The sequence below is a fragment of the Anolis carolinensis genome, chromosome 5, assembly GCF_035594765.1.
Source record: "Anolis carolinensis isolate JA03-04 chromosome 5, rAnoCar3.1.pri, whole genome shotgun sequence".
NCBI classification, from domain to species: Eukaryota; Metazoa; Chordata; class Lepidosauria; order Squamata; family Dactyloidae; genus Anolis; species Anolis carolinensis.
In genome coordinates this window covers 102,085,787-102,111,771 of record NC_085845.1, presented here as the reverse complement: position 1 = coordinate 102,111,771, position 25,985 = coordinate 102,085,787, and the positions used below count along the sequence as shown (strand labels likewise).

The following is a 25,985-nucleotide window of genomic DNA, read 5'->3' as shown; positions in this document are numbered from 1 at the left end:
GCCCCAGGAGTTGAGAGAGAACAAGTTCCAAATTCCAACCTGCAGTTGGAAGGCATGTCAGATGGTGCAGGTTTTTCTATCCCAGGAAAAAAGTCTTGGCCATCAATTGGGCAAAGAGTGACAGCTTCCCTTGCTGTTGGAAACACCATGAAATCGCTGCCAAATATACCTTGACAGAGGAGAGGGCCAGTGCAGCGTTAGAGTGAATGAGTAAAATGCTAAGTACATCATGTAGCAATGCTTGTGCCAGAGATCCCCTACCCCTCTGGTGTCCAGAAAGATGGCTGGTGTCCTGAAAGGTCAAGACGAGGGAAACATTGTAGGTAGATGATCTTGTTGTGGAGAGCTTGTGGGTGGCTCAAAGTATCCTTTGGATGTCTTTGGAAAGGGTGTCTATGGAAAGATCCTCCAATGATTTTGTTATTTCTTGAAGGGCTGGTGACAGCTAGGTTGACTGGTGCTCTGAAGGGGCTGAGGTATGATGTGAAGATGATGCCGATGAAGGTCTTGCAGTCATCCCTAGGGGAAGAGGAGGAAGTGGGTTAAATCTTGCTCTTTCTGGTAGCACTCTTTCTTTTGAGTTCTGCCTCTAGGGATTTACCCGGTGTTGGCAGAACAGAAGGCAGGCTTCCAGGAACCGGAGCATCACACTAGGTTTGTTGGCTTCTTTTAGTCAGTGTTTAACAGCAACCCTCATAGAAGAGAATGATGGTGGGGCAGCTGAGATCGATGGCGTTGATCTAACTGTGGCTACCGAGGCTGAGGTAGATGGAGCTACTGATGGGGTTGGTGGTAAGACTTTGGTTTCGAATAATTCTTTGAGGTCTTTGGAGTCTTGGATGAGGCTATTGTTGTTGAAGTGGATGGTGCCAAGGCTTGTTCACAGATAATTGCACAAAGTCTCACTTCTCTATTCTTCCTGGCCTGAACCATGAATGCCTGGAAATGTTGGCACAAACCAGGTGGCTCTCTTCTAGGTATTGCAGGCATTTGGAGTGCTCATTGGAGTCCAGCATCTTTGTGGCACATTGGCTGCACTCCTTAAAGCATGTTGTTGTCATCCTGAATAGTATTGTAGAGCTAAAGGTCCATAACAAGCTACTGCTGCAGCAGACGAAAAGGAACTGTGGATCCACGGTCACAGCACATTTTATGCCTCCAGAGTGGGCAGTTACTTCCAAAATTCAAAAGCCGGAGCTTTGAAATTTTTTTTGTCTGAGCCTGTGCAGGTGAAGTAAACCCATGTGTGTGATTCACAGAGGCCACAAAGAAGAAATAGCAGTTTCTCCTGTTTTCCTTGAATCTCAAAATAAAGCAAATTTCCTGTAATTGAGAGAGCTTGTAGCTAACAAAATCTTATATTGAGATATTAAAACCATCTTAATTTCTCAAATAAACATCAACAAAGGACACACCTAGCAGAGGAACTTATTCTGTATTTTAATATAAAATACTGTGATAATCATTCTAATATTTTAAGTGGGTGTGTTTTTATTTTGTTTGTCCATTTTGTTGTTCTATCAATTTATGCACACAAAAGAAAAAAGGTGTTATGCAATTCTGCACCTACCCGATCAATTTTGTCCCTTGTTGTCCAAGGCTCAAATGGATTCATCTCAAAAAATCTTGCAATTAAACTGCAAATCAAAATATCACAAAAAGGAAGTAAATTGTGTTGCTTATATGGACATACACAACATTTACATTGTAGTAAACTTGTTTTTCTTACATTTATTAAGTTTCAGAGTCTGTGACTACTCACTGTTCTTTAACCTAGCAACACTACTAAAATGAAAACCTGAGTCACAAAAGTAGATAACTGAACTTCTTAAATGGATACACAAAAAAAAAATGAGAATGACTGGCCAGGTTTTTGTGTGTGTGTGTCAGGAGTGACTTGAGAAACTGCAAGTTGCTGCTGGAGTGAGAGAATTGGCCTCTGCAAGAACATTGCCCAAGGGACTCCCGGATGTTTTGATGTTTTTACCATCCTTGTGGGAGGCTTCTCTCATGTCCCCGCATGGAGCTGGAGCTGATAGAGGGAGCTCATCCACGCTCTCCCCGGGTTGGATTTGAACCTGGCAGCCTTCAGGTCAGCAACCCAACCTTCAAGTCACAAGGCTTTAACCCACTATGCCACCGGTAGTTCAACAGTAGTGGAAACTCTGTCATGCATGTGAATACACCGGTTTTCTATTCAGTAAAGGTGCCAATATTCACACACAAACCCTACTAAAACAGTATGATCTACCTCAGGAAAGAGCTACTTTCTGGTGGGAATGTTCATCTAACACCACCCAGTTCTGCCCACTGCTAACTCCTACCCTAATGACACAGTAAGGCAATGCCATCTGGAGGGATGGCCACAAAGCTCAAGATTCACACTTTCTGTAAAACCTAAGGGTAAAAGGCAAGGTTTTTGAAATGGATTAAATCCCAAAGAAGCACACTGCAAATGAACTCCCACTGATACAGTGAGTCAGAATCAGAGTATCTACAAGGCAAGTAAAAATTTTTAGTCGGTAGAAACAGGTCCTTGAGACCAGAACATGTACCAATGGATGCAATTTTTAAGAAATAAATTCCAGTGAAACAGTAAGAGGAACTTTTTTTTACTGCAAGAGCTGTTTGACAGTGGAATAGTTAAGACCATGGAGAATAATGGAATCTTCATCTTTGGAGGTATTTAAAGAGATGAGCACATTTCAGGAGGGCTTTAATAGTACATTTCTGCATGGCAGAAAGTTGGACTGTGGTCTCTTCCAACTCTATGGTTTTAGGACAACTTAACCCACTTGAAAATGCAAGTATTTTCATATGAAAGACAGACATGCAAGCACTTGTACAAGAAATTAAATGGTCATCATGTATAATTTGATCCTAAAAGGCAACCATTTGTCAATTAAGAGGAGTTTAGACTTACTGATAAATAGGACGTGGCAATGGATACGGGAGGTAAACTCTGTGGAGCACTGCATATAGATACTGTACCAAGTCATAAAGGAGGTATCTGTGAGGGCTACAGAAAAACAAAATAAGATCACGATAAGTAACAAGCATCGAAAGCTTTATTTTAAAGCGAATCCCTCATAAAGGATCCAGAAATATAAAACCATCTAATACCTTTATGAAAGTACATAATCTTGTTCTAAATCTTACTTGCATTCTCACATTTGAATGTGAAATCCTTGACTAACTTTAAGAAAGACTGGGATTTATTTACAGTAGAGTCTCACTTATCCAACATAAACGGGCCGGCAGAACGTTGGATAAGCAAATATGTTGGATAATAAGGAGAGATTAAGGAGAAGCCTATTAAACATCAAATTAGCGTATGATTTTACAAATTAAGCACCAAAAACATCATGTTATAAATTTGACAGAAAAAGTAGTTCAATAGGCAGTAATGCTACATAGTAATTACTGTATTTATGAATTTAGCACCAAAATATCACGATGTATTGAAAACATTGACTACAAAAATGTGTTGGATAATCCAGAACATTGGATAAGCGAATGTTGGATAAGTGAGACTCTACTGTACTACCTTTTTACATTAGAGACAAACTTTTACTATTAGTTTTTTTAATTAGAAGAGTGATACTAATTGTCGAAGGGTGACATTCGCAAAACATTATAGGTGTAAAACAGCAAAGAAGTTAAAATCAACACGCAGAGAGTGTGAGGCTTATTAAGAAAAACTATTTGTTTTTGTGGGTTCTGTGATTTTATGCATTTTGTCTAGTGTTTTATATATTTCATTTTTGGTATATTTGTCTGCTTTTTGTTGAATAAAATTACATTAAAAAAGGGAAACATGAAACGCAGGCTGATCATCACTTTTATCCAGAATTCTGAAGTATTCTAAAATACAAATTGAGATAGTGACCCTTTTGCTTCGTGATGGTTCAATGCACACAAACTTTGATATATGCAAAATACTACTACTACTACTACTACTAATAATAATAATAAAATTTTATTTCTGCCCTATCTCCTCGAAGGGACTCAGGGTAGATTCCAATAAACAACGGCATACATTCAATGCCTTCAAAAAACAGATAAATATTGGTATAAAATCCCAACAAGACCGCACATATGAATACAGCGTTAAAAACCTAACATCAAATTAACCCTAATATCAATGAATTGAGTCAGACAAGAATTATATAGTGACATAAAATCTAAATAAACATTCACAGTAATTTACAAAAGCCAACTGAAGTTCAACAGAGTTGTGTGGGTTGGATTATGTGGCCTATAGTAGTAAATGGGCTGACATAGACTAACAGAACCCAGATACAGCATAGTTCTCAATCATGATCTGGAAGTGGTCTCTCATTAATTAATCCTCCTCCTCTCCATATGCTAATGAGCAGAAGTAGGTCTTTAGGGAGGGAGTTCTAGTGGTGGGGCGCGGCCATGGAGAAGGCCATCTCTCTCATTCCCACCAGCCGTACTTGAGATGGGGGTGTGACCAAGAACAGGGCCTCCTCTGCTGACCACAGTGCCTGAGCTGGTTTGTAAGAAGAGATGCGATTGGTTAAGTAGCCTGGACCTGAGCCGTTTAGGGCTTTAAAAGTAATGACCAGCACTTTGTATTTAGCCTTGAAGCAGATTGGCAGCTAGTGGAGCTGCCACAACATGGGAGTAGATCTCTCCCTGTATGGAACTCCTGTTAGCAATCTGGCTGCTGATCTCTGAACCAGTTGAAGCTTCCGAACTATCTTCAAAGGCAGCCCCATGTAGAGAGCGTTGTAGTAGTCCAAGCGGGATGTAACTAAGACGTGGACTACCATGGCCAGATCTGACATCTCAAGGTATGGGCGCAGCTGTCGCACAAGTTTTAATTGTGCAAAGGCGCTCTTGGCCACCACCGACACCTGGGGTTCCAGGATCAGCGATGAGTCCAGGAGCACCCCCAGACAGCACACCTGTGTCTTCAGGGGGAGTGCGACCCCATCCAACACAGGCTGTAATCGCAGACCCTGATCTGCCTTCTGACTGACCAGGAGTACCTCTGTCTTGTCTGGATTTAGTTTCAACTTATTAGCCCTCATCCAGTCCATCACTGATGACAGACACTGGTTTAGGATCAGGACAGCATCCTTGATATTAGGTGGAAAAGAATAATAGAGTTGGATGTCGTCTGCATAAATTTGACACCAAATTCCAAAACTCCGGATAATTTCTCCCAGCATTTCATGTAAGTATTGAACAGCGTGGGGGACAGAACTGAACCCTGAGGGACCCCACAGGCCACCAGCCAGGGAGTTGAACAGGAGTTCAACCTTCTGTGTCCGACCCTGCAGGAAGGACCAGAGCCACTGTAGAACAGTGGCCCCAAGTCCCATCCCAGAGAGATGGCCCAGGAGGATACCATGGTTGATGGTATCGAAAACTGTTGAGAGGTCCAGGAGAACTAGCAGGAACACACTCCCCCTGTCTAGCTCTCTTCGTAGATTATCCATTAAGGCGACCAATGCCGTCTCTGTCCCGAAGTCAGGCCTGAAACCAGACTGAGATGGATCCAGAATACCAGTGTCTTCCACGAACCTTTGGAGTTGTGAAGGCACCACCTTCTCCAGAACCTTGCCCATAAAAGGGAAGTTTGACACTGGCCTATAGGTTTTAAGTTGGGTGGAATCCAGTGCCAGTTTCACTACTGCCTCCTTGAAAATACTTGGCATTATGCCTTGAGTCACCATCACCTTCATTCACCCTGCCAGTCCCCCCCCCCCCCCCCCCCGGCTGGCTGATTTTATGAGCCAGGATGGGCAAGGATCTAGAGAGCAAGTGGTCGCCTTCATTTCTCCCAAGATCTTGTCCATGTCCTTGGGCTGCACCATTATTAATATACATATATAAGCTATGTGTATAAAATGTACATGAAACATAAATGAATTGTGTGTTTAGACTTGGGTTCTATCTCTAATACACTGTAATGATATATGTACTGTATATGCAAATGCAGATTCTCTAAAACCAGTAAAATTGCAAAATCAATACATTTCTGGTCCCATGCATTTTAGATAAGGAATACAGAAACTGTATACAATCACTCTGAAATACAATCAAGTACTGAAAACATTGAAATGTCAAATTACACTAGTTCCTAAATGGCAGTCAACACTGACTTTGCACAAAAAGAAAAACAAACACGATTTATTTCTCTTTGAGAATAATCTGGTATATTAGATTATCAACCTTTATTTCCTTACGCTTTGTCATTTCTCTATTACACATCATCTCTCATTTTGATCAAGTATCTATGTTGAACTGTTCCCATGATAAATGGTATTTGTAACATGCTTTAAATTTACATGCATATGGTTTATATTTACAAATAACACTCTGAAATATGATTTTTGTTCCTGGGTTGGCGGTCTGGCACTGGGCCATCAGCCGGGCATGCTGCCATTGGCACCAAAGCTTCTTGCCCCAGGCCTTCCGACCCATGAGAGGGTGGAGGGGGCCCAATCTTTGCAGGGGCATGCCCTCCAGGGCAGAACCGTCTGGCACTGGGCACTCAGCTGGGTGCACTGCTGTTGGCACCAAAGCTTCTTGCCCCAGGCCTTCCGACCCATGGGAGGGTGGAGAGAGCCCAATCCTCACAGGGGCATGCCCTCCAGGGTAGAACAGTCTGGAGCCAGGCATTTGGCCAGGCGAGCTGCCATTGGCACCAAAGATTGCTCATAGAAGAGCACTTTTAAAATGGATTATCTCGTACACCTTGCCTGAGGGGTAAAGGCCTGGCCAATGGCAATGTAATAAACATAGCACACAGGATCAGGAATAAAGACAGCAAAAACAAAGTCCAGTGGAGTCAGAAACTGTTAGAGAAAAAATTAAAAAGGCACAAACCAAAGGTTCCTAACTGCAGTCTGCGCGGAAAAAGAGAACTGAGGCTGTAGCCCCGCCTTTGGGCATATATACTCTCTGGGAGAGAAGGGGCTATCATCAAAATGTTTTAATAGAAAAGGCCTAGAAGGTTCCCTACTGCATTGCGCACGTGCAAAGGGAAACCCATATGTGCAATTTCACAGACACCACGAAGAAGAATAAGGAATATCGGCCGTGCTCCTAATCATTTAAATGATGTAATATTCCTACCTGGATAATCTTGGAATCATATTTTTGTAATCTGATGATTTTAATTTAGCCAGTAGGTGTTGCTAAAAGTGGAGCTTCAGACCAAGAACAAATTGTTTCCTGCTCTGAGAGCCTGTGTGGCCCTGAGTACAGCCCTCCCTTACTCATCCTTGTTGAGAAGTAGACCATCTGAGCTAGACTCCAGTTGGCCTGCAACCAGTGTTAAGGGTCTATTGTGCTAGCAGCTGAATAGGCAGCAGGGAAAAGGTGGCTGTTGGCTCTTAGTTGCCTGTTTGGCTTCTGGGGGAAAGAGGAGGGGTTCTTGGAGCCAAAGCATTCAGAGACTGCAGGTTTTAACAACCATGTCTACGCATCTTCCACTTACTTTGCATTTTTTCTAAGAAACTGAGGGCAACAAAACAAGCGCAAACTAAAACACATACCCCAGGATATTTCAGCCATCACGACCACTTAAAAGCCTCCTCTGCTCCCTTATCCCCAAGTTAAGAGTTCAATCTCATTATTTCCCATGGTTTGTGCATTAGGGTAGCAACAGCAAAAAACATGGGCCATTCCCCCTAGCTGCCTATTACATTTTTCCCTCTTCTTTGTTGAGTTCTTGGACTTTTTGCCAATTCTCTCTATAACAGTTGGGATATTATCTCCGGTTGAACTCCTGCCTACAGAAATACTGTCTCTCTCCCCCAGATAACTCAGAGATTAGATTTCTGAAAGACTCTTAGCAAAAACATTCCTGCCAACCTCTGTGAGGTGCAAACCATCGCTTGCCAGAAGTCTAATTTCATTAAGCATCAGTCCAGGAAGCCAAATCATTCCTGGTGCACCATCTGTGGAGCCAGTTATTCACTTCTATTATCCTTCTCTCCCTTCCTGGAATGTGTCCTTGAACTGGGAGAAGAGATGAAATTATGACCTGGCCATCAAGGTCCTTCAGCTTCCTGGCCACAGCCTCCTAATCCCATGTGATCTCCTGAAGTCTAAGCCTTCCAGTGTCGTTGTTTTGCACATGGACCAAAGGGCCATGTTCTGTGTCCCTAACAAGCTTTGTTAGCCTCTGTGTTACATCTCAGATTTTTGCTCCAGGGCACCAGTACACATCCTAAGTCAGCGTGGCAGGTCCACAAACCACTGTTTCTGTTCCCCTCAGGAGGAAATCCCCTACCAGGACATGTCTTTTTGGAGGTGTGGCAAGAGCTATTTCATGTACTGACTTTTTCTAGGACAACTACACATTTCCTGAGGACAAGCAATGTTGCACTTTTTGCTGTTCTGCATCATTACTGATGCTACAGTAAGCATCAAACTGTTTCTGTAGCTCCAAACTTACACAATGATTCCTTGTCTTTTCAATTAATTTCTCTACTACTTTCTGTGTTTAGCGGGTGACCTCACCTTAGAGACATCCCCTGTGTGATTCTCCTGCAAGACAGTTTACTTTGCTGGGTCCATGCAACCTCTTCCTTCCTAATATGTTAGAGTGTGGATATATGGGCCTCAAGGCCCTAGGTCTTCTCTTCCAAGAGGGCCACTAACTTGAACTTGTTCAGTAAGAACACAAGCATCCCACACTTGTGGCAGATGATTGCATGAGCTCCCTCCGCATCCATTTTTTAATCAGAATGAATGGAGAACAGAACAAAAATTAGGGCTTTCCCCCACTAAACACCTATGCAAATACCTTTATCTACCTTGCTCCAGTAACTGATGCTGTAGAGCAGTGGTTCTCAAATTGTGCTCCTCCAGATGTTTTGGACTTCAGTTCCCACAATTCCTAACAGCTGGTAGGCTGGCTGGGATTTCGGGGAGCTGAAGTCCAAAACACCTGGAGGAGCACAGTTTGAGAAACGCTGCTGTAGAGAGCTAGCAGCACTTACCTCCTTCCCCAATTCGCCTTTAACCTACTTCCGGTGACCTATTTCATTTATGTAGATGCCCCCCCCCCCCCCCCAAAATAAGTTACGCAGGCAGATGACCTGAGGTTGACAAGAATATTCACACCAGAACAACAGAACCTGAAGGAGCAAGCAAGCAAGCGTCCACTCAACTTGCACAAACAAACAGACTTACCCTAAATCTTAGATCAACAAATTATCCCAACAAATGCTTTCAGATGACTCTCTAGAACTGGAACGGTTTGCCTCAAGCAGGGCCATAGCCGGAGGGGGGGTGGGTTTAAGGTGGGTTCAACCCCCCTCCCCCAAAATGTGTCAGGTAAAAAAACCCCATAATTACTCATAATTTTAACTGGATAACCAATTCATGAGTAAACCAGTTGTTTTTAACCTGAAACATTTGAGGGGTGGTTGAACCTTTAACCCCCCTCCCTCTGCCTACGGCCCTGGCCCCAAGTGACACAAGCTCATGCTGTGTTGTCTTTTTTACCATGATCATGCAAGCACTTCTGTTTGTCTCGCCTGTTCATCTTACCTCTATACACCTCGCTCCAGAGTTAGAGTTAATGGCAGTTAGATCTTTCCACAATCAAATTTAGACCTACTTTGTTTAATCAGATTCATTTTCTGAATTAGCAATATCAGCTGTTTTTGCTTATGATCTTTCACTTTTACAAATGAAAACTGAAGACTTTTTGCGTATTTATTGCTTTCTTACTTCAAGAGATTGAAGCTATTTTCTATGTTTAAAAGAAGGAGATCTGTAATTTCCTCTGGCATCTGCAGAATAACTATGGTGCAACATAAAAAATGGTTCCCATTCTGGGAGCAAGTGTGTGCTGTATTCATACTTAGAGGGGCCCATCAAATTGCCTCTAAGCTGAGAAGTATAGAACTCATGCAGAACTTTGGAACATATCAATCAGCCATCATTTTGTCTTTAAAGAAAGCTCTGTATTAGTATTTTCAAGTTTATTTTGAATAGTAAACTTTTGTGGGAGCATGACTCAACTTAATACAGGCTGCAAACATACTGATAGCAGAGAATAATTATTTCTTTGCTGTTATCACTAGCACTATGATGATGGGTCTGCAGATGGACTCTAACAGCAGTCAGACTCTAATGCAGTGGTTCTCAACATGTGGGCCGCAGCCCAGCAGTGGCCTGTGAGAATGAAAATCCGGTCTGCGGACCTCCTTCCTCTTTATTTATTTAATTTTATTAATTTTATTTCTGCTCCTTTCTGTAGAACTGACCATTGCATTGAATAGACAACATCAATGATAGATTATTAAATATGATTTTCTGTGGGTGAGCTGATGGCGACTACTGGATGGCATATGTTCTCTATCAGAAACTAGAGCTGATATGGTCTATCCAATGCACCCCAAATAACCAAATCGAATCTAAAATTGACCAAAAACTGATTCGTAATCCTTTTGGTACTAATGTTGGTGACTATAGAGTCAGCAACTTATTTGCTGACTACCTTATTTACAACTAGGTAGTGAGAATAATTTCTCCTTCTAGTACAGATCAAGCAGAAGAGATAACTCAAGTATGCAAAAAGCAAATCTGGAATATACTGTATACAACAGAGCAGTGATTTGTAGGCAGAAAAACTGCTCCATAGATCTGAGCAGAGAGGGCAGCATATCCTTGGATTTTCCATTCTTGATTTTGAGATTCAGCTCAAATTACGCTTTTTTATGAATCAATCAATTGTACAACTTGCAGTCAGTGCACATTGCTAATATTTATTTAGCATTGAATAATTTCTAAAACCTACCCAGTCAATGTGTATGTTTTTCCTTTTGCATCAGGATCCTTAATAGCACTAATGATTGCTTTGGCAACATCAGAAACCTACAAAATAATGTGCAAGAGAAAAAGATTAATATTTTAAGATACTTTTTGAAAAGGGAAGCTCAAATGTGTATGAAATGTTTTCCAACAAGACTTACATAGATAGGCTGTTTTACAGTTTTTCTTCCAAATGCAATCAGTGGAACTCCACCAAACCAATGCATATCTGAATCAGATAAGTAAGTTATTGGAGAATAGAAATGCTAAAGTGAAAGAATACTGTAATTATTTTCTTACTAAAAAGCAAAGCACAGTAAAAACCTAAAAGTACACCATAATGTAGATTGAGGATCAATTATGTGGAGTGCACACAGCTATGCAATGCTCTCCTGCATCTGTCAAAAAAATGAACATAGGCAACTCTAATGAACATGTTTAATCCTTCAGCATTTTCAAGTTCACTCTCCAGATTCTAGCTACTGATTTTGTCAAATTGACACGTTATGGTTTAAAGAGCTTTCCAAATGGTGTGTCATGACACTTTAGTGTGCTGGCTGCAGCGTGTAGGCGTGCCATGCAAATGTAACAAGAAACCTCTGAGACTATGTGGAGCAATAAATCATACACTGTATTTTAAAAATATATAAATAAATAAATGAAAGATTTCCATGAGATATGTTGTCTCCCCATACATTTCATTATTATAATTTATATATGTGTTTGTATATCTTATAAAGAGTTGGTTTAACCTCCTGTTTGCTAGTAAAATTGAAGTACTGTGTTGCAAAATGATCATGTCTAAAAAGTGTGTCACCAACATGAAATGTTTGGCTTAAAATGTAGTTAGTATAGGGACAAATCTTGCCTCCGTTGTGAACGAACAAGGCAAGCTATTGTCTCCCAGCCTCAACTCCTTTCCCAATCTCTAATACGAAGATAACATTGGAACACAAGTGGTAATAGTTACTGAGAACATAAGAACTACACTGCAAAAAGAAATGTTTATCTCACTTGTGATATGTTCATTTTGAGCAGTGAACGGATAAACATTGTAGCTTGTTTCACTTGCTCCACCAGGTAAGAAAGGTAACCTTTTTGGTGTCTCCAGAAAAGCAGTTGCTATCACAACTAAAGAAAATGTGCAAAGGAAAGAAATTGTTTTTTTTTTAAGAACTAAAACTAAAAAAAAACTTGAATGACAGAAGAACCGAAAAGAGGCTAGAGACCCCTACTCACTCCATCTACATAACTATCTACATATATGCTCTAACCCCACACCAGTATGTTCATAAGTGGATAGGATATTTGTCCCTTCGTTGCTGGAAATAAAAGTATCTCAGTTGAGACCAATGTTTCCTTTCCCAGCAGCACACGATAGGACATGCTACAACTTCTCAGATAAGGGTGAAGTCTACTGCTTCTCTAGGTGCTATAGCACCAACATGCCAAATATCGAAGATGACACCTATATTACTGCTCTTTAGATTTCTACGAGAGGGGCTGATGACTAAACTGTTGACATGGTTGCACTCCTATCTGGGTGAGCAACTTTCCCAGAAACTCACTGCAGGTTACGACACAAGCCCTGATACACCCACTAAGCATAGATACAGATACCTTTTGGAATATGGCTAAAAAAAGACAAATAGTTAATCAGAAGAGGGAAATGTGCTTGTTCTCTTGAGATAACTGTGGATGGCTCTGTTGATATTAAAGGTGTGTCATATAGTCTTCATATTGTTGGAGAAAGGAGTGCAGAAAAGGAGATTACCTCCTGCATCCTATGAAAGGCAGAGTTTACCTTGTGGGTGAAAGCGGGCAGAGCTTTTTGCACTGACAAAGAACCAAATTTGGACACTCTGCATGCTGAAGCACTGGCAGTCAGAAAGCTTAGGTGCTTCAAGGAGGTCTTACTCAGGGACTTGAAGTAAGAGATGATTAATACCTTCAACATGGTGTACATATCTCAAGAGGGAAAACTGTGGATTGTAAGTGGGGCAAAGAATGCAAGGTCCTTAGAGAAATCTGAGAACATGTGGGTGAGATGCTTCATACAGATTTTTATTAAAATGTTATGACGTGGAACAGGTAACTAATACAAATGTAATATAAAGAGATATTCCATAATTCTATGAGTGTACTTACTTGCATAATGATTGAAAAACCTATCTTCTCTCCCAAACATTTCAGAAGGTTTCAAAATGATAGCATCTGGAAATTCTTCCCTTACAACTCTCTCTCCAATAGCCTGTCACCAAGTAATTAGAATTTGATATATTTTTCTACCTGTGCACAAGACACTCACTTGTTCCAAAACAAAACACATCTTTAGTGTTTCTATTTTATAACATTTCATATTTGATAAATCTATATATGCCATGGCTCTAATTTTAAAATTACACTAATATGCCTAAATGCAGAACATTTCTTTCACTTCCCTGCTGGTAAAGAAACAAATTTAAGTTCACTCTAGATCAGCTACACTACAGACATGCCTTTCCCTGGGGACACTATGGCTATATAAAATATACAGACAAAATCTGACAAAATGAATTTAAATTTAAAAAATCATTTTTATAATATAATAATTGACAAATTGCTAGCAATAGAATCTTGAAAAATGCAAATAATGAAGATGTTTAACAAAGCCAATTTTTTTAAAAAACATACACTTCAAAGTGAAACTACTATAATTAAAAGCTAGCAACAAGAATATATGTAGACAGGAAAATAAATAGCCTCCACTGAAGAGTTCACAATCAGTTTCATTGTTTATTTGAGTAGACAACTAACCATACTAATCATATCAAAAGCCATTTAATTTTTAAAAAATACATCATAAAATACTTTGAAGGAAAATGTATCTTAAAATATATTTAACATTTTCTGAACCTTCTCTAATGACATGGATCAGAGAAGAATGCAGATCTACATATTGCAGGAAGTTCTACATTAGTACCTTCTGTACAGGCAGTCCCCAAGTTACGAGGCTTGTTTATAAGTTGAATTTGTTTGTAAGTCAGAACAGGTACTTTTTAAAGTGTAACTTCAGCCATTTTTTAAATATTTGGATAGGATAGGGAAGGGTTAACACCCCTGTGGTGTTTGTTTTGCTGTCAGTACCCCTGTTCAGAACATTTCACCTCACTTTCTGTCCCCGTGATAATTAGATTTTGAAAAATTTGGCAATGAAAAACAAAAAGGGGCTATCAAATACCCTGAAAATGTAACTACAGAATAACAACATTTATAAACAAAAGTATAACACATACTGATCAAACACTTACTTTATTCCTAAGGTATTTTGAAGGACTTTTCACATCTGCATTCAGGTGGGAAATGTGAATTAATTTTTCTACTCCAGCTTCCCTTGAGAGCTGGGCAATATTTCTGGGAATATTAACAAAGACATCTTCATACTTGAAGTTTCTAAAAGAACAGAAGATCAAAAATGTTTAATACCCATGATCACTGCTGACTAATTAATTCATCCCAACATAGTCATAATGGTGCAGAGTAGGAGCTGAATGCGAAAACTGAGTCTCCTAAGGTAGATATTTTTAATTCACTAGACAATTGAGGAAAGTAAACCTCTCTCATTTCATATACAGTAGAGTTTTGGTTATCTGACTTTAACAGGCGGTCCGCGTATCGGATAACCGGATCTGTTGGATAATAGGGAGGCCCGTCCTGGGGAAACCCAGGACGCGTTGCTGTTTAGCAACATGCTCCGTGTTTGCCCAAAGTCCCAGTCAGGCCTTTACCAAAGGGAAGAAACTCTTCCCTTCGGTAAAGGCCTGGAACTTTGGGCAAACACGGAGCGCGTTGCTAAATAGCAACGCGCTCCGCATTTGCCCAAAGTCAAGCTTTCTCTTACCTTACCTTCCATGGCTGCCTCTGCCGCTGCGTCTGCCTCCCTTCCTCCTCCTCCTCCTCCTTTGTATCCTCCTGGGGCAGCCCGAAGAAGAGGGAGATAAAAGTCCTCTTCCCTCTCTCAAGCTCCCTCCGGCTCAGCAGTCCTCCCTTCCTCAGGCTGCCCCAGGAGGGAGCAAAGGAGGAGGCGCAGAGGAGGGGGAGGCAGACCCAACGGCAGAGGCAGCCATGAGTGCTGCGGTGGCAGGGGGAATGTGACACGCCACCAAGCTCCTGGCGGCGCCTCGGATAATACAGAGTGTTAGATAAGTGGAAGACGGATAAGTGGAACTCTGCTGTATCTGAAATATATACACAGATCATGGGGTATTTTTGCTTGCTATAATGCTCATAAGGAGCCCCCAATGGCGCAGTGGGTTAAACCACTGAGGTGCTGAACATGCTGACTGAAAGGTTGGTGGTTTGAATCCGGGGAGCAGGGTGAGCTCCTGCTGTTAGCCCCAGCTTCTGTCAACCTAGCAGTTCGAAAATACGCAAATGTGAGTAGATCAATAGGTACCGCATCGGTAGGAAGGTAACTGTGCTCCATGCAGTCATGCCGGCCACATGACCTTGGAGACGTTTACGGACAATGCTGGCTCTTTGGCTTAGAAATGGAGATGAGCACCAACCCCCAGAGTCGGACACGACTCAGGGTTTACCTATAATGCTCATGGCAAGTGTGTCTTTTAACTCTATTCTAGTTTCTACTCTAGCCATCATGTCCATATATGCACAGCTACCTTTTTTTGGTTGCTTGGTTTGCTATGAATAAATTGATGGCCCTACAAAATTCAATCCTGATTCATTTCTTGATGCTAGGCCCAATTTTCCTTCGAAAATCCTTTGATTCTGTTCTGTACTTCTGCATTCTAATTTCCACCAATTAACAAGAAATCCTATTTTGGTGTGTGATCAATTTTTGCTTGGTATCTAGCAAATAATCTTTCATGTTTTTCCTTCTTGGAGAAAAAATTCCAGTAGCACCACCTTTCTACATTAGTGGGATTGTGTGCTCTTGTGAAGCATGGGGCTATCCTGGGCAGCAGCAGTAGAAAGATGCGATATTGGCAGATGATTTCTCAGAGACAACAGCAATAGTATCATAGCTAACACTTGTTAGTGCTGCACAGAGGAGTCTTCTACTACAAAAAGTCTATAATGAGAGAATCCTCTGAAGATGCCAGCCAAAGACGCAGGCAAACCGTCAGGAGAAAATGCTGCTAGAACATGGCCATAAAGAAATAACACAACACCCTAAGATAAGTTTTGTTCTTAAGTTGAATTTGTATGGAAGTCAAAACAGGTACCTTTTTTTTAGTTTAACTTCATCCAAAAGGCACTCTCTAGTGCACAAAAGGCAATTTTCCAAGGCAGCCTCTTCAGAACATCATTAGCTTGAAAGACCCAGTCAGAATTCAGTAGAAACAAGCTAGTTAAGGGATATCAAACCCTTTTTCATTGAGAGCCACATTCACCTTATGGTTGCCTTCAAAGGGCCATTAAATCCACAGATCGAGAATCCAGGGATAAACACAGCCAACTATAATTTCTTTACATAGTGGTTGATACTTTTTAATTTTTACTCAATTTGGGTTCTCAGATGTTATTGAATGATAGCTCCCATCACTTTTGGTTATTTGTCATGTAGACTGGGGACAATGGGAATTGCAACCCAACAGCCCTTGTGGCTCTGAGTCTGGGGAAAGATTAAAGGACATTTTAAAGTCAGACATCATATCGAAAAGCCTTGCATCTAAATCAGTGGTTTTCAACCAGTGGGTCCCCAGATATTTTAGCCTTCAACTCCCAGAAATCCTAACTGTGGGCCTTGAGTTCGACACATGTGGGATAGTTGAAACTGTAGCTAATTTACTAAATGACAGCATCTTTCTCTGTCAAATAAATTCAGTACAGGAATCCAGTGAAGTGCATTGGCTTGACTGCAGCGAGACCAGGCTCAAATGCTCCCTCAAGCTATTGATACTGACACTCAGCCGAAGAGGAAATATAATAGCAAACTTCCTCTAAAAAAGTCTCAACAAGAAACCACTATGATTTGGTTGTTCTATGTCAGGCCCCCTCCACAGCTGAATAAAATTCTAAATTTTCTGATTCCAATTGGAATATATGGCAGCATGGACCCAGATAACCCAGTTCAAATCAGATATTGTGGGATTTTCTGCCCTGATATTCTGGGTTATATGGCTGTGTGGAATGGCCCTCAGAACTGATCTGTGGGTAAACTGTGCCCTTGGTGGCACAGTGTGTTAAAGCGCTGAGCTGCTGGACTTGCGGACCAAAAGGTCCCAGGTTCAAATCCCGGGAGCGGAATGAGCGCCCGCTGTTAGCCCCAGCTCCTGCCAACCTAGCAGTTCGAAAACATGCAAATATGAGTAGATCAATAGGTACCATTCCGGTGGAAAGGTAATGGTGCTCCATGCAGTCATGCCGGCCATATGACCTTGGAGGTGTCTATGGACAACGCCGGCTCTTCGATTTAGAAATGGAGAGGATACCAACCCCCAGAGTAAGTCACGACTGGACTTAATGTCAGGGGAAACCTTTACCTTTACCTAGCAACAACAAATATTTAGAATATATGGCTAGCTCTTAAGTCTTTTCAAGAGAGACGATTACCTTGTTTCCCATTCTTTTCCAATAAGATTGATAACAACATTACTGTATTCAAGAGCTCTTCGGATAGAATCTTTGTCATGAGAATCCCATTCCTGGTAATCAGGAAAAGAAATATTGTGTGAACACCTTTCATAGAAATATTATTTAGAGATCATAATGAATCTTTTTATATTCAGCAAGTGATTATATCTAGCATATATCTAGTTGACCAAAGTCAGGAAACCTACCATAAAAAGAAGCTGTCCTAGGTCACCCATGGGTCGAAGGTACATGAGGTCATACTGATCACAGCGATATGGGATGACGACTTGGGAACCAATGCGCCCTAAAAATGTTGCGAAATAAAAAGCAAAATTACTGCATGATATTGAGGCTCATCACAGAAGCTCCTTCACTTACAAAAACACTAATAAATATATAACCTCAGTGAAACCATACCCAACAGCCTAAATTCTTTATATGATACATTTGGTGTGGAAAGGGATCTTGTAGCACTTTAGAGCAGAGCTTTCCAAGCATTTTATGTTGGCAACAGACTTTTTAGATGTGCATCATTTTGCAATACATTATTCAGTTTGACTAGCAAACCAGAGGTTAAACCAACCCTTTATAAGATAAATTCTAATGACAAAATGTATGGGAACACAACGTATCTCATGGAAACCTTTTTATATTTTAATATATATATATGATTTATATATATGAGTTACAGATTCAGAAGTATCTCGATGTGTTCATGTGACACACCTACAAAATGCAGGCAACACAATAACATATCACGACACACCGTTCAGAAAGCTCTGGGTTAGATGGAAGTGTGGTTTTAAAAAGATATTCAGCTACAGAATTTGCAAAAGAATCCACTTGGCCATATATTTATGCCCCTGCTAAGACAGGTGTTCCTTTTCTACCAATCTTTCAGCATGCAAAGGAGGTGTGAATCCAAGCTCTTATAGACTGGGTCACCATATCCATAGAGGATCAGTGTGTCCACATTCACATTGCTGTCATTTAGTAATGTGGGGTATATCAGTAGTTTGAAATCATGAATCTGGTGGATCCAGAGGGCTCACTGTATCACTCACTTGTTTGAACTATGGAAAAATTGATGATTAAGGAACGGCATTACTGGAGGGGGAACTGAGCCTTCCAAACCAAGACAGTATTACTGAGGAGTGGTTTCAACAACAGCTAGAACATAGCTGAAGAAAAGGTAAGCAAGCCAGTTTTTTAATTCCTCAACTATCAAAATTATAAATTTATTATGTAAATTTAATGTCCACACTAAGTACCATATATACTCAAAGATAAACCGAGTTTTTCAGCCCTTTTTATGAGCTGAAAAAGCCTCCCCCGGCTTATAATCGGGTCAAGGCCGGCAACAGAGCCTGCAGGCTATTGCTTGCAATAAGTGATCTATTTCTCTCTTCTCCTCCCTTATCAGTGTGTTTTCTTTTGCAAAGCCTCCCTAGCTCTTAATCAGGGGAATGTTTTGAAAAGAGAAAGACGCCCTTGCAAGTCAGGAAGAAGAAAAATATATATTCATTAATCTTATGAAAGCATTTCCCCCTGAAATATTTGTTAAACTCTCCTACAGATATATAGGCATTAACCTCTTGCAAGCTTTTGCAATCTCTATGTACCTTTATATTTGTATCTATCTAGATACATTAATTTTATATATGAAATTTCCCCTCATATGTTTGCAGGTATTTGAAAATCCTATATACATATAAATCCATGTACCTGTGTATCTGTAGCCATACATATACATTATTTTTATATATGAATTTACCCTCATATGTTTGCAAGTCTCTGCAAATCCTATATAGATATAATTATCTATATAAAGAGAGGTGTCTGGATAGATATGCATATATTCTTGCCTACCTATACATAGGGCTTGCAAATATTAGGGGGGGGGGGAAATGAACACACAAATATATATAGACATGTATTGTAGGGGAAATGCCCACACACACACACACATAGAGAGAGGGGGGATTTGCAAACGTTTTAGGGGGAAATGCATATGTGAAATTAGTATCTATAATTTTATTTATTTATTTATTACAATATTTATATCCCGCCCTTCTCACCCAACAGGAGACTCAGGGCGGTTTACAATAAAACACATACATAAAATTATCCAATACACTATAAAACAGTTAAAATTATTAACTTACATCGGACATTCATAAAACACATTCTAAAATACAGATGGGTGTGTTCAAGTTCAAAGGACTGGGTCTGTCGATTGAGTTCCAACGTACATAATAATAATTGGTGCTGCTAATTGTCATTCGAAAGCCTAGCCCCACAACCAAGTTTTAACCTTCCTACGGAAGGATAGGAGGGAGGGAGCCTGCCTGACTTCACTGTATAGATCTATATCTAGCTCTGCATTGTTTATATAAGCATTGAATGTTTGCCTGTTACTATGTTGGAAGCCAGCCTGAGTCCCCATGGGGAGATAGGGTGGGATCCAAATGAAGTTGTTATTATTATTATTATTATTATTATTATTATTTTATTATGACACAGCAAACAAGATAGATATGCTGGATTTCATATCACAAAATCACAAGTCGGACACTTCCCAAGTGTCTAGGACTGTGTGATGTATTTTCGGATGATGCGCGCAGATCCCAGCAGGGTGGCCTTTTGGAGTTGGCAGATCGTAATTTTGTCAATGTCTATTGTTTCCAAATGCTAGCTGAGATCTTTTGGCACAGCACCCAATGTGCCGATCACCACCGGGACCACCTGCACTGGTTTATTATTATTATTATTATTATTATTATTATTATTATTATTATTATTAGGTTATTATTGATACCATATTGTTTTTGTTGCCCCTACTCTTCCACTTATAGAGCTAGTTTATTGTTTTTCTTTGAAATACGGTAAATATTCAAAAAACATTTAACGTACTGATGCCTCGATTAATGAAATTTTATTGGTATCTATTTTTATTTTGAAATTTACCCATAGCTGCTGCATTTCCCATCCTCGGCTTATACTCGAGTCAATAAGTTATCCCAGTTTTTTGTGGTAAAATTAGGTGCCTCGGCTTATATTCAGGTCGGCTTATACTCAAGTATATACGGTAATTGTTTAAAAGGTAAACCAAAGGATATTTCTGGAAAATCTGCATACATTTTCCTCTCAGTATCTTGAGTGTAAAAAATTAAACATTTGCTAGTAATAATACAAAATTAAATAAACTTTATTAAAACATTTAAGTAAGAGTTACTACACAAGTACATTACCCAGGCGGTTAACAACATATCGACCCAGGAATCCTGTGGCCCCAAAGACAGTAGCCACTACGCCACTGACGGAAGAGCGCCCACTTTTTCCATGGGGAATTACAGAGTAATGAACTTGGCGGTCATGGTGAAGAATAGGTGATGCTGACAGAGAAACACAATACCCTAAAACACAAGATAATTGAAAATATACATGAACAAATGGCTGCAGCATACTTAACTAAGGAGAGCGATCCCAAGGCATTATCACAACAGAATGAAGTTGGTGAGTAGTGTGAATGTGCTTAAGGTAAATAAGAGGTCATATACACTGATTATTTAATGCAGTTTTAAACCAGTATTGAAGAAAATACTTTTACTATGCAATGATTATGTAGGAAATCCTGGAACCGGTTTGAGGCCTAGATGGTGATTACACAAACCATAAAGCAATGATTCACAACAAGGGCATTCTTTTGTGCGCTTTTGTGGGAGTTTGTTGCCTAGATGGCAGTTTGAAGCTAGCTTCAATTTAATGCAGTTTGAAGCTAGCTTCAGACTACATTAAATTGTTAGTGCTGATGGGGCCTGAGAAAACAATCTTACACAAACGCAATCTTGTACTAGTTGTTATTGTCTGATTCAAAGCCGTTCCACAAACACTAAAGATATACAGTAGAGTCTCACTTATCCAAGACTCGCTTATCCAAGGTTCTGGATTATCCAAGGCATTTTTGTAGTCAATGTTTTCAATATATCATGATATTTTGGTGCTAAATTCGTAAATACAGTAATTACAACATAACATTACTGCGTATTGAACTACTATTTCTGTCAAATTTTTGTATAACATGTTGTAGTGCTTAATTTGTAAAATCATAACCTAATTTGATGTTTAATAGACTTTTCCTTAATCTCTCATTATCCAAGATATTCGCTTATCCAAGGTTCTGCCAGCCAGTTTAGCTTGGATAAGTGAGACTCTACTGTATCTTATTTTTTTCAAGTGTCTTTAAGACAATTCCATTTTTAAAAAATGGTTTAAGAAGTCAAGACCAGAGAGCATCTAGCTGCAAGTAGTGCAGTGCAACACCTACTCCTGTCTCCTTACTTTGCCCCTATTACTTTGCCCCTATTGAGAAGAGCAGCAACATTGAATCCTGGAAGAATGATGTTGCTAAAATAGTTTAAGGCTAGGTAGATTTGCTGGTGGCAATATTTGGTCTTGAATGTAATGCATTACTTTTGCTCCTACCAAATCCTCCCTCTCCCCCCGCCCCCCCCGGTGATTATTGTTAGGCCGTTATATGCATAGTTACACTTAAATAAACACTCCAGGAACCGATTTGAGGCTGGGACAGTGGCCACAGTATCTGCTAACTGCGTATTGAAAACTGACCCAAGAACCACAGTATCTGGGTGAGACCAATGCCGGAAAATGCAGATGTTTTTCCCCTTTACCAGTCCACTAAGCAGCACTGATGCGCTGCTGATGATCAAGAGTATATCTCAGTTTTGAGCCTTGCATGGGATGTACTCTGATTGGCTGCAGCACATTATCTGGCTTTTTCCAGATATTCTAGCATGCTTTTTAATAAGCTGTTTCTGGCTTGATGCGTGCTGCAGATTGCATGGTGTGTGTGTGTGTATGTGTGTTATGGACACCCCACCTTTGAGTGGGCTCTGAACTGCATAAGTGTCTGTGTAGAACTACCCTCAGTCAACTCAATGGATCAGAAAATTCTAGTAAAGGAAAAATAGATTGGGTAGAAGCCTATAGAGCAGGAATGGGTAAACTTCGACCCTCCAGGCTGTAAGGAATTGTGGGAGTTGAAGTCCAAAACACCTAGAGGGCTGAAGTTTGCCCATGCCTGCTATAGGGAATAATACAGTGGAATTTACATTTTGCTGCATGCTGTAGTTTTATTATATCCCCAAGAAAAGCGAGAAAATGCTCCAGCCATTCACCATATGGAAGTATCTGCAGGCACTGAGGAGAGCTGCTTTTTGTTTTTATTTTTTATCATCTTATCAAGTTTCCAGTTGTAGGACACATCAGCCTCTTTTCAAGCATGGAGAGGCGCTGAGCTCATCACATGAGTTAAACTACTTTCGGCTGTTATGCATAGCCCTCCATGGTTGAAATGAGCGAGAAGTGTCCTTTTTTCCCCCCTCGTGTCAGCCGCTTCTGGTGTGAGAGAATTGGCCGTCTGCGAGGATGTTGCCCAGGGGACGCCCAGATGTTTTGATGTTTTTTATCATCCTTGTGGGAGGCTTCTCTCATGTCCCCGCATGGAGCTGGAGCTGATAGGGGGAGCTCATCCGCGCTCTCCCCAGGTGGGATTCAAACCTGGCAGCTTTCAGATCAGCAACCCAACCTTCAAGTCACAAGGCTTTAATCCACTATGCCACCGGGGGCTCCAGAAGTGTCCTGAAAGGAGGCAACTCTGGCAATCAACCTCCCCCTCATAGGACACTTCAGCCTCTTTTCAAGCATGGAGAAGCACACAGCTCATCACATCTTCCAGGACTGGAAAGAGGCAGAAATGTCCTGAAAGGTGGAAGCTCTGAACACGGGTCAGCAATTGTGTTCAGAAATCCTACTTCTTCATGCACTTTACTCCCATCTTTACAACTAAAAAACAGGTGGGATGGTAACCATCAAAAGTTTCCTGTCCTATCTCATTGCCCAACCGTCAGCAGTCTGTGGTATCCTATTGGCTTTGATGCAGAACAATAGGATCCCATGGAAAGAAATGCTTCTAACCTGGACCACAGTATTTTGTATCCTATGGGGCTTGATGCAGAACTGTAGGATCCCATGGAAATAAATGGTTTTAACCTGGAGCACTGTCTCTTGTATCCTATGGGGTTTGGGGCAGAACCATAGGATCCGAAGGAAAGAAATGGTTTTAAGTGGGATCACTGTCTCTTGGATCCTATGAAAGGAAATGATTTTAACCTGGAGCACTGTCTCTCATATTCTACGGGGTTTGGGCAGAACCATAGGATCCCAAAGAAAGAAATTGTTTTAACCGGGATCAGTCTTTTGCATCCTATGGCTTTGATGCCGAACCAGGATCAGTGTCTTGCATCCTATGGGCTTTGATATAGAACCATAGGGACCCATGGAAAGCAATGGCTTGAAACTGGTGTCAGTCTCTCGCATCTTATGGGCTTTGATGCAGAACCAGGATCAGTGTCTTGCATCCTATGGGCTTTGATGCAGAACCATAGGGTCCCATGGAAAGCAATGGCTTTAAACTGGTGTCAGTCTCTTGCATCCTATGGGCTTTGATGCAGAACCAGGATCAGTGTCTTGCACCCCATAAGCTTAGATGCAGAATCATAGGGTCCCATGGAAAGTAATGGCTTTAAACCGGTGTCAGTCTCTTGCATCCTATGGGCTTTGATGCCGAACCAGGATCAGTGTCTTGCATCCTATGAGCTTTGATGCAGAACCATAGGGTCGCATGGAAAGCAATGGCTTTAAACTGGTGTCAGTCTCTTGCATCCTATGGGCTTTGATGCAGAACCAGGATCAGTGTCTTGCATCCTATGAGCTTTGATACAGAACCATAGGGTCCCATGGAAAGCAATGGCTTTAAACTGGTGTCAGTCTCCTTTTACGTATGGGCCTTTGGGCAGGGCAAGGGATCTCTTGGCTTTTAGATATTGTTGTAAAAGGTAAAGATTTTCCCCTGACGTTAAGTCCAGTCGTGACCGACTCTGGGGGTTGGTGCTCATCTCCATTTCTAAGCCGAAGAGCCGCCGTTGTCTGTAGGCACCTCCAAGGTCATGTGGCCGGCATGACTGCATGGAGCGCCGTTACCTTCCCGCCGGAGCGGTACCTATTTATCTACTCACGTTTGCATGTTTTCAAACTGCTAGGTTGGCAGGAGCTGGGGCTAACAGCGGGCGCTCATTCCGCTCCTGGGATTTGAACCTGGGATCTTTTGGTCCGCAAGTTCAGCAGCTCAGCGCTTTAACACACTGTGCCACCAAGGGCACAGTTTACCCACAAATCAGTTCTGAGGGTCATTCCACACAGCCATATAACCCAGAATATCAGGGCAGAAAATCCCACAATATCTGATTTGAACTGGGTTATCTGGGTCCATGCTGCCATATATTCCAATTGGAAACAGAAAATTTAGAATTTTATTCAGCTGTGGAGGGGGCCTGACATAGAACTACCAAATCATAGTGGTTTCTTGTTGAGACTTTTTAAAAGGAAGTTTGCTATTGCTTTCCTCTTCGGCTGTGTGTCAGTATCAATAGCTTGAGGGAGCATTTGAGCCTGGTCTCGCTGCAGTCGAGCCAATGCACTTCACTGGATTCCTGTACTGAATTTATTTGACAGAGAAAGATGCTGTCATTTAGTAAATTAGCTACAGTTTCAACTATCCCACATGTGTCGAACTCAAGGCCCACAGTTAGGATTTCTGGGAGTTGAAGGCCAAAATATCTGGGGACCCACAGGTTGAAAACCACTGATTTAGATGCAAGGCTTTTCGATATGATGTCTGACTTTAAAATGTCCTTTAATCTTTCCCCAGACTCAAAGCCACAAGGGCTGTTGGGTTGCAAAGTTCAGCAGCTCAGCGCTTTAACACACTGTGCCACCACCAGGACCCAGATATTGTTGTATCTCCTGATTAAAAACAAAAAAGTAATACTGACCTTGTGATGGATCTAAGATTAATGCATTGCCAGCTCTTAAGTTTCCACCTGTGAGAGTGATGGGGAGGCACTTCTGACAATATAAGAAGGGCGATTCTCTAAAAGGGAGAATGCTTTCCCCTCTCAATGTGATGAGGTGGCTAAACAGAAATCCGAAATCAGCTGAAGGAAAACTTTGTATGGGCGTGTGACAGAAGACCCTCAATACAAACACGGAAGGCAAGCCGACAGGTGAAGAGGGCGAGGGCTGAGGCCGCTATAGGAGAATGGAGCCAGTTAAAAAAAGGCACAAGTGCAGCCAAGGGAATAGACCAACAGCGCCTTATAACCGAGTCACCGCGGAAGGCGCGAGGACGGGACGCTCACTCAGGAGCCGCCGAGGCCAAGAGGGGCTTCCCGTCGCCTCACGCGCAGCGGCCCGCGCCCTTCGGTGTGAGTGGCAACGGCCAAAAGGCCTGGGTCTCTCCCACAGACGAGCGCCTAGCGAAAGAGACCAGGCCTCGGCCCCCGCGACACTCACCTGTCCTTGGCGACCGAAGGCCAGTCGCAGGGACGCGAAAGCAGCGGACGACGGCCGCCATCTTTCCCGGCGCACGAGTTAGCTCCGCCCCCTCCTGACTACGGCTACGGGTTCCTTGCCAGGTCAAACTACCTCACAAAAAAACACCAGCCGACCCTCTACTGAGT

General features: G+C 41.4%; 1 protein-coding gene across 1 annotated transcript in view; it reads right to left on the bottom strand.

Annotated features, from left to right (window-relative positions):
* The window catches only part of ndufa9 (NADH:ubiquinone oxidoreductase subunit A9), a 31,492-nt gene extending 5,526 nt beyond the window's left edge, over positions 1 to 25,966 (bottom strand). The window contains exons 1-10 of the mRNA XM_003221359.4: positions 25,819 to 25,966; positions 20,637 to 20,801; positions 17,592 to 17,689; positions 17,365 to 17,456; positions 14,100 to 14,241; positions 12,958 to 13,060; positions 10,971 to 11,038; positions 10,796 to 10,872; positions 2,924 to 3,019; positions 1,571 to 1,637 (exon numbers count right to left, since the gene is read on the bottom strand). Of these exons, the coding sequence (XP_003221407.1) occupies positions 1,571 to 1,637; positions 2,924 to 3,019; positions 10,796 to 10,872; positions 10,971 to 11,038; positions 12,958 to 13,060; positions 14,100 to 14,241; positions 17,365 to 17,456; positions 17,592 to 17,689; positions 20,637 to 20,801; positions 25,819 to 25,879 (969 nt within the window). The 5' untranslated portion in view covers positions 25,880 to 25,966. The remainder of the gene's footprint in view (positions 1 to 1,570; positions 1,638 to 2,923; positions 3,020 to 10,795; positions 10,873 to 10,970; positions 11,039 to 12,957; positions 13,061 to 14,099; positions 14,242 to 17,364; positions 17,457 to 17,591; positions 17,690 to 20,636; positions 20,802 to 25,818) is intronic.
* Positions 25,967 to 25,985: the final 19 nt, after the last annotated feature.